The sequence below is a fragment of the Trachemys scripta genome, chromosome 1, assembly GCF_013100865.1.
Source record: "Trachemys scripta elegans isolate TJP31775 chromosome 1, CAS_Tse_1.0, whole genome shotgun sequence".
Classification (NCBI taxonomy): Eukaryota; Metazoa; Chordata; order Testudines; family Emydidae; genus Trachemys; species Trachemys scripta.
In genome coordinates this window covers 212,850,692-212,866,443 of record NC_048298.1, presented here as the reverse complement: position 1 = coordinate 212,866,443, position 15,752 = coordinate 212,850,692, and the positions used below count along the sequence as shown (strand labels likewise).

Genomic DNA, 15,752 nt, shown 5'->3' with positions numbered 1-15,752 from the left:
TTTCTAGGCTCTAAAGTTTTACATTGTTTTATTTTTGAAATCAGTTATTTTTTTTGTACATAAATCTACATTTGTAAGTTCAACTTTCATGGCAAAGAGATTGCACTACAGTACTTGTATTAGATGAATTGAAAAATACTATTTGTTTTATTTTTTACAATGCAAATATTTATAATAAAAATAAATATAAAGTGAGCACTGTACACTTTCTATTCTGTGTTATAATTGAAATAAAAATATTAGAAAATGTAGAAAACATCCAAATATATTTAAATAAATGGTTTTCTGTTATTGTTTAACAGCATGATTAATCATGTGATTAATCATGATTGATTTTTTTAATCCACACAATTGATGATTAATTTTTTTAATCGTTTGACAGCTCTAAGTTTTATATGGGTTTTTCAGTTAGTTAATGATTATTACAGATTTATTTGTATATGAAATAGGTCAGTGGTTTTCAACCTAAGATTTCCAAAGAGGTCTGCACCTCCATTCAAAACATTTTAGGGGTCCACAAATGAAAAAAGGTTGAAAACCACAGAAATAGATTAATAGCCCATTTTAGGTGGGAATTAAACCACTGGTGGCAGTGGAGAAAGCATGTTTTATTTTCTGTACAATCTGGAGATCTGGAATGGTTCAATGGGAAACATTAATAACCTGAAGAACAGTCTGCTTCCCTTGCCTCATACAAAAATTAAATCACCAGGATGTTCCCAGTTCACCTTCCTCACAACCATAAGTCAGAGAGCTCCTGGGATCTCAATTTTATCCTGTTCTATACTAAGGTCAGAAATATTATTTGAAAAAATCCAACAACTAAGTCTTTAAACCATGATTTGAAGACTTCAGTAACTCAACCAGAGGCTAAGGGTCTATTACAGGAGTGGGTTGGTGAGGTTCTGTGCCATGCAATGGGCAGGAGGTAAGACTAGACGATCAGGATGGACCCTTTGATCTTAATGTCTATGAACTATTAAATAAAATAAATAAGGTAAGTCAGAAACCAGGCTATGGACAGCAACTTCCATACATGCAAATAAATGCTGCTTATAAGATTGTGATGACCTAACTGCTACCACTGGTGAGGTGTCCAATAATGGAACCAAATGCTGAACTATTTTAAATTAGAATTCAAGTTCTGTCATTTGATATTAGAGGAGTTTATTCCAAAACACAGTTATTCAATAGGTTTCCTTTTCAGCTGGAAGCATAACCCAAAAAGCTATTTTGGGGGGGACATTCGCTGCTTGGCCTCAACACCATACTTACCAGGCCAACCAACTTGGCAAATTACATATGCCACAACATTTTAACAAAGTTCAAGTTCCAGTTTCTCTTCTTTCAGTTTCTGGTTTGGGTTTAGTATGGAGTCACGTACTTTGAAGGTGCAAAAACTCATGTAATTTCAAACTGCGTCCTCCAAAGCTGAGGTTCCTCAGCTGCTCAGTGTGTGTCCACTGACTAATAGGTCTTTTTTCAGCTCACTCTCCTGATAAGTTCTGATTTTCCTTCTTCTTGTTGGACAGCTTCATCGTCATCTGGAGGAAGCACTTTCTTTTTCAGTTCTTCTTATATATCTGCTCATGGTCTAGAAACAGCTAAGTTAAAAACCTTTGGCAATAGAGTATGGAGAAAACACAGAGAAATTGCAAATAGTTGGTTGACAGATAGCAGCATGAGTGGCAGTGTGATATGATAAATATATGTCATGAAAGGGCTACACACAATGTACCTCTTGTGTATTTGTACATCACCGATTGAACACAGAGATGGCAAACAAGTCATTTACTCGCCTTAGGCTGTACATGGACAACTGCTTGAAAATATCAGACTCCATAATGTTTAATGACATCCGAATTATTTTGGTCTTTCCAGTGCATTGTTGTTAAAGCTAAAATGAAAACAAAAACTTAAATAGAGAATTTGCATTATTTTCTAAAATGATGTTTGGTGATCTTCATGTTGTATGAAAGCCGGATTGACTTCTCCATCCTCAGGTTCAGGGTTGACGGGGTTGGTTTGTACTAATTCACTTGTGCCTGCTTTCCTTCTCCTGTGAGCAAAAAGAATCTGTTAATATATAGGAAGCTGAGCCTCTTCTTTGATCAGGTACTTTTGGATTCTAACGAGAGACTATTGTAAAAAAAATACTGTATTTCATGTGACTCGTTTTGCGAAAACGAATTACACTGGGCCTATTGACTTTCATGGGAACACGAGGAGGTACATCATATGGTAGAAGTACCATTGATACAAATAAGTTGTAAAACAATGAACCAATCTTTGTTGTATTGGTTTCAGATCAAAACTATGGTTCAAATAATTCTTATGAAAAAAAGACATGCAAAGCACATTATAGGTCAGCTCCTCCAGTGCATTAGGGTGGCTTGGAACCCAAATAAACAATTTAGGCTTGCTGAAAACCCATCTTCAGGACCAGCTTCAATAATGTTGAGTTGCCAGGCCTCCCACTGCTGGCATATATTATTTAAAATAGTACTTACTTTCTTCGGTCTCTCTGCCCAGTGATGATCAAGACAATGGCTCCAATCACAACTACGCCCAGGACCAACCCAAACAGTATTAGCCAGACAGGGACAGGTGGTTCATAAGGTGGTGCCAGTGTTGGAAGAATACCCTCAAACTCCAGAGTGTTGTCATCCAGTTTGAAAGCCTCATTGATTCGTCCCCGAGACATTCTGCCATCAAGAGCACAATCAAATAGATGAATAAATTAAACACAAACAAATCAAATATTTTTGGATTCCTTATAATCCTCTAGGTATTCTAAACTTCCATTGAACTCTTTGCTTAAAGATGCTACTTCAGTACTGGAGTGATAAACTATTTTTCTTTCTGGCATGATACCGCAGGCATACAGCAACAAGACATGCCAGATTTTCTCTGCTACAAAGACAGTAACTGAAAGCCTGAATTTCTGTAGTAACCAGAACTGACATATTCAGATTTGTTACTGTACACAATAGTATCCCAAATCCTAATAGCCAAACCAAAACAAGACAAGAAACCCTTTGACCTCACTGTCTACTTGCATCTTCTCTCTCCCCTTCCCTTTACCTCTAAGTTCCTTGGATGCCCAGCATACAACCACAGCCTTGACTTCCCCTTCTCTGTTTCCCTCTTGGATCCCCTGCAGTCTGCATTTTGCCTTCTTCACTCCACCAAAAATGCTCTCACCAAAGCTCCAGGGGCCTTTTCCTGGCCATGTCTAAGGTACTTTTCTGCATCTTGATCTTCCTTGATCTTTCTGTTGCTTTTGACAAAGTTTGCAAGAAACTATAACTTCTTTGGCCATATTATCTCCTAGTTTTCCAATCTCTCTAACCGCTCATCAGCACCTCCTTTGTTTTTTAATTCTCCCCAGCCAGTCCCTCAGGGATTTGTCCTTTGTCCACTCTTCTTTTCTCTATATATATCATCCACCACCTTATTGTTCACACAGCTTAATTTATTGCCTCTGTGATAGTATCACAAATCTACTTCTCCATCCTTGATCTCTTCTGTACAGTCTCCCATACCTGGCTTTCTTTCTAACATATCATCCTGAAGGTCCTGCTAAAAAATAGCACCTGAATTTACACTAGTTAGGTTAAAATTACATGGGCCATCTATCTTCAAGTTCAGAGCATAAGCTAGTCACCAGCTGGGATTGGAGAAATGTACCTTCTCCATGGCACAGTACAATACAACTCGATGTATTCTAGGAGTTTCACGCATCCGAAGAAGTGGGCTGTAGCCCACGAAAGCTTATGCTCTAATAAATTTGTTAGTCTCTAAGGTGCCACAAGTACTCCTGTTCTATTTACGACTTTTCTGTGTCGCCTTATATTGGCAGGTTTGAAAACAACATCAGATTAGACAGGCTATTTATCTTTTTTGATATGACAATTTCTCTCATCCTAATTTTTCCTTATTTTAGTTTTGGGTCACACTTTCTTATAACACCTCCCTCAGTCATTTGAGTATTTATATGGCTCCAACTCTCTTTCATGTTATTTCCTCTAAGAGCAAAATTTCACCTGATGGCTGGTTCCACCTCAGTTTTGGGAACGATGTCAGAGACATTACCAGGCATACTGACAGTAAAATAGAAGGAGATTCTTTGTGTTACAGCCCCTATGTGGATATCTGTGCTCCTGATGGGAAATATAAAAAAAATTGTTTCATGATTAAAGAGATACCCCCAAATAAAAATCACATGAATGAAAATCTTGCATCCACTATACCTACAAACCACACCTAGCAGCACAACTTAAGGGTCCATTGCTTGAAAGAGGTATTTTTGTCAACACTTGAGCTTTCAGTTTTACTAAGTAATTCTAGATACAGATGAGTTGCCCCAGGATTGAGGCACCCACTGGCATAATCCCTTAAAGCAGCAGTTCTCGACCAGGGGTCCGAGGCCCCCTGGGTGGCCACCAAACAGGGCCGGCATTAGACTCACTGGGGCTCAGGGCAAAAAGCCAAAGTCCAGCCCCACTACCCAAGCCTGAAGGTGAAGCCTGAGCAGCTTAGCTTCGCAGGACACCCTGTGGTTTGTGGCCCTGGGCAATTGCCCTGTTTGCTATCCCCTAATGTCGGCCCTGGCTTTTATATGCAGAAAAACTACCTGTTGGGGCACAGGTGAGCTGTTGAGTTTTTATAGCATGTTAGGGGGGGCCTCAGAAAGAAAAAGGTTGAGATCCCCTGCCTTAAAGCACCTGGTCAAGCACAGAACAGAGGGGTTGCCCTCACCTGTTTGGGGCAAAATTCAGCTCAGCTTCTTGCACTTTGAACTAGAGAATAAAAACTAGCATTTGGTTGCACCTAGGCCCTGCTGAGAATTTAGCTTAGACATAATGGTGGTTGATGTGCTATAAATGTGATCAAAAATATTAGGCAGATAGGTCTCTTTGGATGATTTTCTGAGGCTATCTAAAAATCATTCAAAGAGACTTAGCAAGAATAATGCTTTGTTTCTACAAATATCTATTTCTGTTCATAGCCTAAGTTAATAAAGGACTGTTTATTTTAAAATGCAATTAGATTAGGGTAGCATTTATTTATTGTGGGTGACTTTTCAACTCATTCAGATCAATTAACCCATGTTTTGTGGGTCCAAAATCCCTTCCCTATTCAGCATCATGTATATGATACGAGTATTATTGCCTAGAATTTTATATAATTTCCTTTTTTATTTTTAATGGAATGTTTCTCCTCTAGGAAAGGTATCTCTATTGTTCTGTTCTTTGGCTATCATAGCCATATTCCCGTGTTAGCATTTGGGCAGCAGTTCTCATGATCAAATCTCACCATTGGTAAGTGGTAAACTACAGTCTCCTACCTCATCCAAAAATAAAAGATCATCTAACTATTGCACAGGTGATGTTTTTCTTTCTATCGAAAGTTCTGAAGATTAAACAGCATGCGGCAAAGCAAGTGGCTCCCCTATTATGACCAGCCAATGCCCTCATGTCCTTTAGTATGAAACCACCAGACCTCCTCCAGCTACTTTACGCAGAAATCACAATTAAGTCCACCAGTACATATCCCTGCTGAACCAAAAGCAGTACTGTATGCTCACAGCAAGCATAGTCAAACAAAATAACTTACTGGAATGAGACAGTCTGGTTCTTGACCTCTGAGAAATACTTTCTCATGGCATAGGCAATCGAGGACTGGAACAAATATAATTCAGTTTCATCCCATGTGTACTACAATATAAAAAACAGACCTTCAATAGAGATTATAATTATGCTGAAAATTACCGTGCATTAAGCAATTACTTTTAAAATACTGCTTCAGTAGTAGTAATTATAATTAGAGCTAGGCAATTTTTTTTTTTGCCAGAAAATGCAGATTCAGGTTGACCAAAACATTTTGTAACTTTGTGCTGAACCTGCCGAATTGTTTTGGTTGGAAAGCATACACACCCCTGCCAAAAAAAAATTCTTTCATTTTAATATTTCAAAACAACTTTTCATTTCAAAATGTGTTGACTTGAATCAAGCTCCAGTCATGGCTCAGGGCTCCATTGAGCTAGGAGCTGTACAGAAGGTAACAAAGAAGACATTCCCTACCCCATAGAACTCACAGACATTTTACCAGGCAGCACATGACAGGTGGACAAACATTGCGGGAGAATGAGGTAACAAAACGAACAGAACAATGGAAGTCTTGGCTCACCACTTACTTACTTACAAAGGTAATTTACATACCCCAAGTGACTTACAAATATCTGATTAATCTTCATAACTCCCTTCAAGATAGATAAGTGATTGATTCCCCATTTTACAAATGGGGAAAATGATACATACATAAATGGAGTGTCGTGAAGAAGCTCACTGAGGGTACATCTACACTGCAACAAAAGGCCTGTGGCATGGCCGCAGCTGGGCCAGGTCAGCTGACTCGCGCTCACGGGGCTCAAACTGTGGGGCTATAAAACTGCAATGAAGATGTTCAGACTTGGGTTGGAGCCAGGGCCCTGAGACCCTGTGACAGGGAATGTATCAGAGCCGAGACTCCAGCCCAAGCCTGAATGTTTACACTGCAACTTTTAGCCCCGCAGCCTGAGCCCTGCAAGTGTGAGTCAGCTGACCCAGGCTCTGAGAGTTGGTGCCACGGGATTTTCATCTCCGTATACACATATTGTGAGTGAGTCAATTTCTGAGCCAAGCCTAGAATGCAGGGGTTTCTGGATTCCAGTCCCATATCTAGTCCACAGCTGATGCTGTTCCTCTGAACCTGACCATCGTTTCATGTGTTGTCATCTATCTGAAGTTCTGTCATTTTAGGTTATTTATCATCTAAGGCTATTTTGTGTCCTGACTGAATCCCACAAATAGCACCAGGAATATCTATCCCATTTCAACACAAGGGTTCAGAATAGCTGAAAAGATTTTTTTTGCTTAAAATAACGAGAGGCCAAATCCTAGCCCAGGAGTATTTCCACGGGAGTTATTGGGGGTTTTGTCTGGGAAAGGACATTATGATTTAGACACTGGTTTCTATTATATAATTTTATACATAAACAGGTCATTTAGTAGGAGACCCAGTTGTTTTTGTCTTTGTATTTTTCTTGTTAAGAATTCTTTGTAGCAATGTTTCTGTATAAGGTATGTATTGATTTTTGTGCCCCAAACCAGACAAGTGATTCAAAAACAGCAGAGCATATGTGGTATTTCATAGCAAACTACATGATAAATCAGATATTAACCCCAATGGAACACAGAAACGGAGAGTGGTGCATCAAATTAAATAGCTCATCTCTGGCAGGTGCCCCTGCCTGTGCAGGTGGAAAAACCCAGCAATAACTGAGAATGTATCCTACGCAATTGTGCAATGGTGTACGTGGAAGGAAAGTTCATTTTTGACCTCTGTAGCAATCAGTTTATAACTTGAAGCCAGAGCTTTGATTACACTTATATCTTAGCATGCATGCCCATAAATGTTATTATTGATAATATTATCCAGCCCTGATATGAGGCTCATGGGCATGGTATAAAACTCTAGATACCCCTTATATAATAGCAATTTAAAAAATACAGCTACATTTTTTAACTCTCTGATTTCCTGCTGCAGTGAATTTCATAAAAAGAGGACACATTGGGCTGGTATATGTCAGCCTAGCTCCATGGAAGTGAATGGTGGATTCAGCTAGAACAGAAGGAAATGCTGTTTCTAAACTCAGACACAGTCAGTAGACCAGTTCCTCTGCAAGTATAGTGTAGCACAGCTCCATTGACTTGAATCTACATTACTTCCAGGGAAAGGCTCAGTGCTCAGCAGTCAGAGGGACAATGTTCTGATCCAAAGTCCGTTGAAGCCAATGAAGTCTTTGCATTGACTTCAGTGAGTTACAGATCAGGCCTTACGGGACAATAAAGGTGGCTTCAAGCCACTATTGCCCACAAACACCTTCTTCTGAGGTGTGCTGAGCATGCAAAGATAGTACCCCAGGATCTGGCCCTTAGCATTAATGAAAAATACAGCTGTATGGGTTATCGCTGAACTGGCAAATTGTACATTCATTATTTAGCTGATACTACACACATCAGTGCCTTTACTTAAGCATTCATAGGAGTTAGCATTGTTTTCTCCTGTAGCTACCACCACAATCCATCATGCCATTCTGTTTGCTTTTTTCTTATTTTCCTTTCATCCTTTGCCCCTTTACACTCTACAATATCTATTTTCCACCCCCTAAAAGAACCCCGTGTATTAACAGAGTTTGATTCCACAACCACTGCTTTTCATATTTGGCAGTGGAGCTGGTTGGAAAATTTTTGTTGAAATAGTTTTCCATTGCAAAATGCTGTTTCAACTAAACTGATTTATTTGCATGATATTGTATAAATTTCAGCATTTCATTTAGAAATTTAAAAAAAATTGAAAATGGAAAAAATGCCCTGTTTTGACATTTTCAGAACAAAAAGGTTTAATTTGTAATTCAAAATGACTTTTTGTTTTGAAATTTACTTTATTTATATAAAAATTTAAAAAAAAGGCCAGAATCAAAACCACCACATTTCAGATTGATCCAAACAAAACATTTTGATTGACTGAAAACAAATTATTTTTCAAATTTTATTTTGCAAAAAAATTCAAAATTTTGGTTTTCAGGATGAATGTTTAGGAAATCTTAAAAATTTTCACAGTATGGAAAAATCTGTTTCGTGACCAGTTCTATTTAGCAGTTCCTTTAGCTTTTNATAAATTATTTTTCAAATTTTATTTTGCAAAATAAATCAAAATTTTGGTTTTCAGGATGAATGTTTAGGAAATCTTAAAAATTTTCACAGTATGGAAAAATCTGTTTCCTGACCAGTTCTATTTAGCAGTTCCTTTAGCTTTTCAATTATCTATCTTGTTTTTATAAACTCTATTTTATGATGTTTTCATTCAGAAAAGTATTCAACCAAAGATCTCATGTGCTATTTAAGAGAAAATGTAAGTTTGGCCTCTAACTTTAGAAGAAATTTCCATTTTAAAATACACTTAGTTGTCTACAAGCTGCTGACCTAGCAGTTTGTGTTTCAGCTTTTTATGGTGTGATCACACAGAAGATGCTGACAGAGTGGTTCTGGTTAACATTTAAAAAGGAGTCGATTTTTAAAAAAGAAGAGCCAGATCCTCATATTAAATGGTTTATGAAATATTTTGTCTACAGTTGGCAGACATTAATTGAGTTCAAAAGGACTGGTCTTGGCAGTCTTTTAAATGTATTTTTTTCTCTCTCAGACACTCTAGTAAAGTAAAGTCACAGCCAGAGCAAAGCTACAAGTGTCTCTACCTGATCAATGTCACCTGAGACGTCAGTACATTCTAAACAGATGCTTAGTGCAATAGATTTAAGTTATATGTGCTGTTCCAAACACGCTGCTTCTTTAACATAAGCTGTAGTAAACAGACAATGACGTTCTCAATTTACTTTTTTCACAAAATCCACTGTGCCTCAATTAACTTTGTAGCATTTCCATAACTGGAAGGCAATGCCTCAATCTTTCCTGGACTTTTACCAGCACCAGTGTGTCAGGTGTAATACAATATAGCTGCTGTCATATTTAGAAAGGATTCAGAAGTCAGGCTTGTCAGGAGAGAAGAAGCAGAGCTTTTACACTGTACAACAGCTGGCTAAGGCTGTTCAGCCTTCTAGAACTATTGAGCCAGACCCTCGGCTAGGGTAAGTCAGTGTAGCTCCGCCGACTTCAACAGAGCTACACTAAATTACGCCCGCTGCGGGATTGGACCATGTAGTACACAAGGGAGATGGCTAGAGGCTTAACCCAGGCATTAGCATGGGACCTGAAGCTGTGCTCAGTGACATAAAGCAGGGATGTCACTGACTTTGATGGGCACAGGATTAGGCCCATAGTCACTCCCAGGCTCACATTACACTGTCTCCATTGCACAGTCAGTCCCTGACTTGATACAGGATGCCTTCTCTGACAGCTGTGACCATGAGATGGTCTAATACAGGCAGTTTGCTGTGTACTTAGCCCCACTTCTAAGCACCTGTAAGATACAACAGGAGGAGGGATAGCTCAGTGGTTTGCGCATTGGCCTGCTAAACCCACAGTTGTGAGCTCAATCCTTGAGGGGGCCACTTAGGGATCTGGGGCAAAAATCTGTCAGGGACAGTACTTGGTCCTGCTGTGAAGGCAGGGGGACTGGACTCAATGACCTTTTCAAGGTCCTTTCCAGCTCTATAAGATACATATATCTCCATATTAGACTAATGTTCTTGACTGCTGCAAATCAGCCCTTATTAGGCCAGATTCACTTGCACACTCTCTAGCTATTTTGTGATGCAAAAAAGTGGTAAACCCAGCATAGGGTGACCAGACAGCAAGTATGAAAAATCGGGACAGAGGGTGGGGGGTAATAGGCACATATATAAGAAAAATCCCCAAATATCGGGACTGTCGCTATAAAATCAGGACATCTGGTCACCCTAACCCAGCATAGCCAACCAGTTAAACTGGAATTTGGGCTGCTTTGCAATGTCTGGGCAGTACAAAGCAGCTGAATATGTCCCATTATGAGCTGCGGCAAGTCCTATGTAGGAATCTTCCCAACATGCCTACACACTAGTTAACACGTGTTACCAAGATCCCTTGCTGAACTACAAGGTTTCAGAATCATTTACTTGTGTAGAAGGAATGTCAGGGCAGAAATGTATTTAGTGGACAATGTTTATGTGCTTGTTTTGCAGCTTGGGACCATATCTTACAGTCATTCAAATTAAGTACTGTAAATGAAATTGTTTTACAGCCACTCAGTTGCACAATCCAAGAGCATGATGACAAAAACCAGGCATAAAATGGTATTAAGTTAACCATTAACTATAATGGCTAATAAATGTGTTGTAATATGGAGCCTTTTAGTAGTGTTTCTGTCACCACTGAATGACATCTAACTCAACTCAGGGGGACAGGAAGCAAAAAAAGTTTATTAGGGCTTGCATGTAAGAGAGTGACAGAACTGAAAGCGTGCGAGTTTGTGTGAGAAATAAGAACACATTTGTGTAACCTTCCTAACCAATAGGTTCCTGAATTTCATCTGAATTTCAAATTTGAGTGTTTGGCTACCTAAGCAATAAGCACCTGCCTGATGACCCAATTTTACTTGGAAAAATGCTCATGTTTGACGGCAATGACAACCTTTCACAGGAAGGAAGGGTCTGTGCACTATTCCACTGAGAGTAACACGAAGAAGGAAAATAGAATAAGGAGCAAATCCGCAGCCAAATGCCCAACCTTGGCAGATTGGCTGAGTTAGCAATGAGCCAATCCTCCAGTACGATGTTGAGGGAAGTACCATTTTTTGTCTACTAGCTACTGCACTCCAAAAACATAACAGTAAGGACATTTGGGCATCTGAGCTGGAGCATAGACAGGGAGGAGGGTGTGAGGAGGTTTGCAAGGTTTATCAGGGCCTGGAAAAATGACATCAAATATGCAATCAAATTGCTAGAAAGAGCAATCATATTGTTTGTAACAGAGAGCATCCAATATCTCCTGTATAGAATTCAGCTAGATATTTCGATGTTGATCTATGATTTGTTAAACAAAACATGACATAGTAACAGAATGAATACACTGATCTGGATTTACTCACTGCATTGTTCCCAAGTGCTGATTTCAGACTGATCCTCACTTTGATTGCATTGCTAGAATCTGATTTAAAAAGAAAAGAAGCATTGCATCAGAACTGCAAAGTCTTTTCCATAAAGCTACTGCATAGCAAGTGGGATGATGAGGTGATTTTGTTTTACTGATAGTTTTTACCCTCCTCGGGCTAATAAGGGTATCAGACACAACACTGTTCTCAGTCACTAGGATATGCTGCATTCTCCCATCCTGACTGTGGCTACAGGTGTGTGTCTCACGTGTGCTTCAGCATTTGATGTAGTGATGCTGGGCTGAATAAAGCATTTTACTCCTCCTCCCACTTTTGGGGCACCCTTTTGGATATGGCCAGCAATGGAGAGCCAGGGAGAGATGACATTTAACATTCCAAACTGGCTTGCCCACCCGGAGCCTGATCGCTGTTCCAGCTCTGATGACTGAAAGTCTAGATGAGTTCGGCAGATGTGAAGCATGCTCAGTAGTCTCAAGCAATGGTTATAACTGAAGAGCTGAAACTGATCAGTACCTACAAACCCAAACCACTATTCTCCCTTCATTCTGTTTATCCGTCCTGAGTTTTTAGCACTGCCAGTGTAAAAAAGCTTTTTGAAGTGCCCTTTGTCAATAATTCATTATCAGGGTCAAATGTTCAGTTTCTAGGAATCAGGTGAAGCTGTGACAGGTGGTTGATGGCCACCATGGTCCCTGAGTATGCTGACTCTCCAGCTTTGGGAGTGATGAAGTCAATGCACTTTTGCATGAACAACTCTTACTGCTGGGTCCCAGGGCCATAGAATTTGCCTGTTGCCTCTCCCAACTGCCAGATTCAACAACTGCGGAAAGAGAAAGGGGGCATGGGTTAAGGAGAAGTTGTATTATCAAGCATTCTGAATTGCATATAAAACCATTACATACATGGAGTCCAGAATGTGTTCCAACCAACAGATCTGCCACTATTGTTCTTTATCAGCCACTGATGTAAGGGTTCAAAGTAGTGGAGCAAGGGTGTTGCATTCATCTTTTTTTCTCCTGTTATACTTTCTAGTGCCTGGGTCCAGGGCTGTGATCTCCCTAAGACAAGCATGTCCCTGGGTATGGAAGGATCAAAAATTATTGTTAGGTTCCATCTGTGCACAGATTATATGTACGCACTCATATTAATGCAAATAAATTCCCTTCTCATTGATAGGAGACTAAATCCCTATGGGTCAGATCCTCAGCTGGTATAAATCTGCATAACTCCAGTGGAATTAGGTGAGGAAACAGACTTTAATGTAGAGCCAAGTTTATCCCTGGTGTAACCCCATTGGCTTCAATAACTTAAGTGGCTTTACAGCCAGGATGAATTTGGCCCAGTCATATTCAGTCTCCTTTTATATAACAAATTGTGTGCTTTGTTACCGCAGTTTGTGACCAGCTGCCGTGGAATTAGTAATGTCACATGTGTAAAGAGGACCTGTATGGTTAGCAGCCTTGCAAAGTGCCTCCTGAAACTGGAACTGATAAATGGTCCTTGTGTAATATCTAAAAGAAAAGAAAAAAAGAACAAAAGCCATACTTTGTGTTACCCATCTCACACTGGAGCAGCAAATAGCCTTGCCCTTTGGAATGGGCCGCAATTTAGATTACCGCTCCTGCTAGTGACACTGGGCACTTTGGAGAGAAAGACAAAACACTAATGACAGGCTGGGCCTAACCGCCTGATAATGTTCAAATGCCAAAATCAAACACAGCATAAGAGCCGAGATGTGCTCTCCGTTACAATGGGCCCTAGCTGGAGTAAGTGGGGTTACAGAGACTCTGATTCTCCACTCGAGCTGAGATCGACTGGATGGAGGAGCCCCAGGGAGCCAGCTGCAGCTCTCTGAGTCAGGGACATCCCCAATGTATGTCACTGGCACTAGCTACTGATCCTTCAGGGGCCTGTTCCACTGGTTCTTTAGGAACCTGACTCCAGTGAAGGACTTCCAAGGTGCTCCCTCCTTCCCCTTATGGTGAGGGTCGGAGAGGCAGCTGGCACCGGAAACAACAGAGCCATCTCCACCAACATTACAATGCTGTGCAGAAAGCTCCTCTGCACAGCAAGGAATTGCTACTGGGCATCTCCAGTCACATTGCATCGTGTGAGAATCCGGCCCTACAAATGTAACTAGTCTGCAGGTCTGATCCAAAGCCCATTGAAGTAAGTGGAAAGATTCCCATTGACTTCAGGAGGCCTTAGGCCAGGCCTAACCAAAAGAAGAATTTGGCCGTAACACTCTAAATGAAGTATTTAGCACATAGTTGCTTGTCATCTAGGAGTTAAATGATGGTGATAAGGATACCTTATGAAAGAGTAATCATTGGCCACATGGAACAGAGCAGCAGGGTCACAGTACGTTTCATCATGAGGCAGTGGTTCAACCACACCCACTATTGCTCGCCTGTGGATAGGGGAAGAAAAAATTAGAGGCATTTCCATTACTAGTTCTTGAGAAAAAAATATACTGACCTTTCCACATAACAGCTGCTGTTTGTAGCAGTCATCACTGTTGGCATCTCCCTTACCTTCCAAATACAGACATAACAAAGCTAAATAAACTAGGCTCCTAAACTGCTATTGATCTGTGCATGGAACTACTGTGCATGGGATTATTGGACCTAAACATTTAACCCTGACTGGAAATTCAAATGTAAGAAGTGAGTGAAAATGTCACAATAATCTATAACTTTTTTCCAGTTTGAAAATTAACCATGGTAAACAGGTTTTTTTATGATAAATGTTCTGAATAAATGCAAGCAGACCAGGCAGAGCAACTAGACTAGTCCAAACAAAAAGAGGCGACTGATATCACTCAAGGACTATTGAAATGATGCTTTGTAAAAACAGAAGAGGTGTAGTCTGAAATTAATAAGCTAAAATTAGTGTGGCGGATATTTGGCCTAATTGGCGGACAAAATACAAGGGGATGAACTATGCTGCTCACTTTTCTCTTTGGGGGGTTTCTTAAAAAAAGACTTTGAAAAAAAAATTCATCTCCTTTTCCACCTTGTATCCCAGTTGGTCTCGTCTGCTCTCATCTTCTCTGACCCCATGATAGAAGGAGCTGACCAGACTTCCTTCCTGAGAGGAAGGCCACTAGGCCTTGGTAATGTTCAAATAACTTTGTTTTTCACTTGTGAGTCCTGGAAATCATATCATGACATTCAGGCCTCAGCCCATCAGTGGGAATACTTAATTGCCAGCATTGCAAAGGCACATAAGATCCTGTTCTGTTCCATTCCTCTTGTGTTGCTTTCCCCCTTCCTCTTATCCTAACTCTTAGTCTTCATTTTTTCATCAAATCCTGAAATCAACTGCATTGCATCAGTACACTGGGACGAGATGACCATGATCCTGTCCTGTTTAAGGAGAAAAGACCCAACCAGATTATGTCCCTGACCAGAATGTGAACCACGGTCCAAGCAACAGGTACCCTGATCGGCCTGCCAGCCAATGCATCCATTCGTGACTCACCAGCCTTCCAGTGTTCCAAAGACATCAACAAAAGCCATATTTCCCTCACCTTCTCTGTCCCATCTCTCCTCTACCTTGTGTCTGCGTGTTGGTTAGAAACAGGAGGCATTTTACCCAACATGACTGAAAGTGAAATTAACCCTTTCCTTTTCATCAAAGAAAATTTGTTCTGCAAATAGAAGACTCTGATATTTTGCCTCCAAATGGAGAGAAACTTTAAAGGTTTAAGTTAAATTTGCATATCACTCAATGTCATTTTCAGTATAAGTACTTGTTTTAATTTATTCTTCTTCCATGTGTTTCAACTTTAGAATGAATACTTTTGGGTGTTTGCTAAGGAACTGAGTAAAACCAAGGCTTCAGTAGAAAAAAACTCCAAACCTAAGTATCTATGTTTTAATGTTGGACTGTGAAAGAGTTTATAACACGGCTAACTTTTTTTTACCTTTGAGTTCAATACTACAGAACTCACAGTGATGTCAATGGTGGCACTGCTTCAAAATGAATAGCAGGATATGGGCCTTTGACATAAAAGATTAAAAACCAAAGGATTTATGTTAGGATGGGGTAGGAAAGGTAAAATCATTGTTGTAAAATATTCCACAATCAATTAGCTT

At 39.9% G+C, this 15,752-nt stretch overlaps 1 protein-coding gene across 2 annotated transcripts in view; it reads right to left on the bottom strand.

The window, feature by feature from the left end:
- Positions 1-1,165: 1,165 nt before the first annotated feature.
- ACE2 (angiotensin I converting enzyme 2) overlaps positions 1,166-15,752 on the bottom strand; it is a 38,466-nt gene continuing 23,879 nt past the window's right edge. The window contains exons 11-19 of one of the 2 annotated variants that reach the window (XM_034756394.1): positions 13,964-14,062; positions 13,041-13,163; positions 12,555-12,727; positions 12,413-12,472; positions 11,629-11,687; positions 5,620-5,720; positions 4,047-4,163; positions 2,511-2,705; positions 1,166-2,059 (exon numbers count right to left, since the gene is read on the bottom strand). In XM_034756394.1, coding sequence (XP_034612285.1) covers positions 1,942-2,059; positions 2,511-2,705; positions 4,047-4,163; positions 5,620-5,720; positions 11,629-11,687; positions 12,413-12,472; positions 12,555-12,727; positions 13,041-13,163; positions 13,964-14,062 — 1,045 coding nt within the window. In that variant the 3' untranslated portion in view covers positions 1,166-1,941. The remainder of the gene's footprint in view (positions 2,060-2,510; positions 2,706-4,046; positions 4,164-5,619; positions 5,721-11,628; positions 11,688-12,412; positions 12,473-12,554; positions 12,728-13,040; positions 13,164-13,963; positions 14,063-15,752) is intronic. The other variant, XM_034756404.1, reaches the window with a different exon arrangement.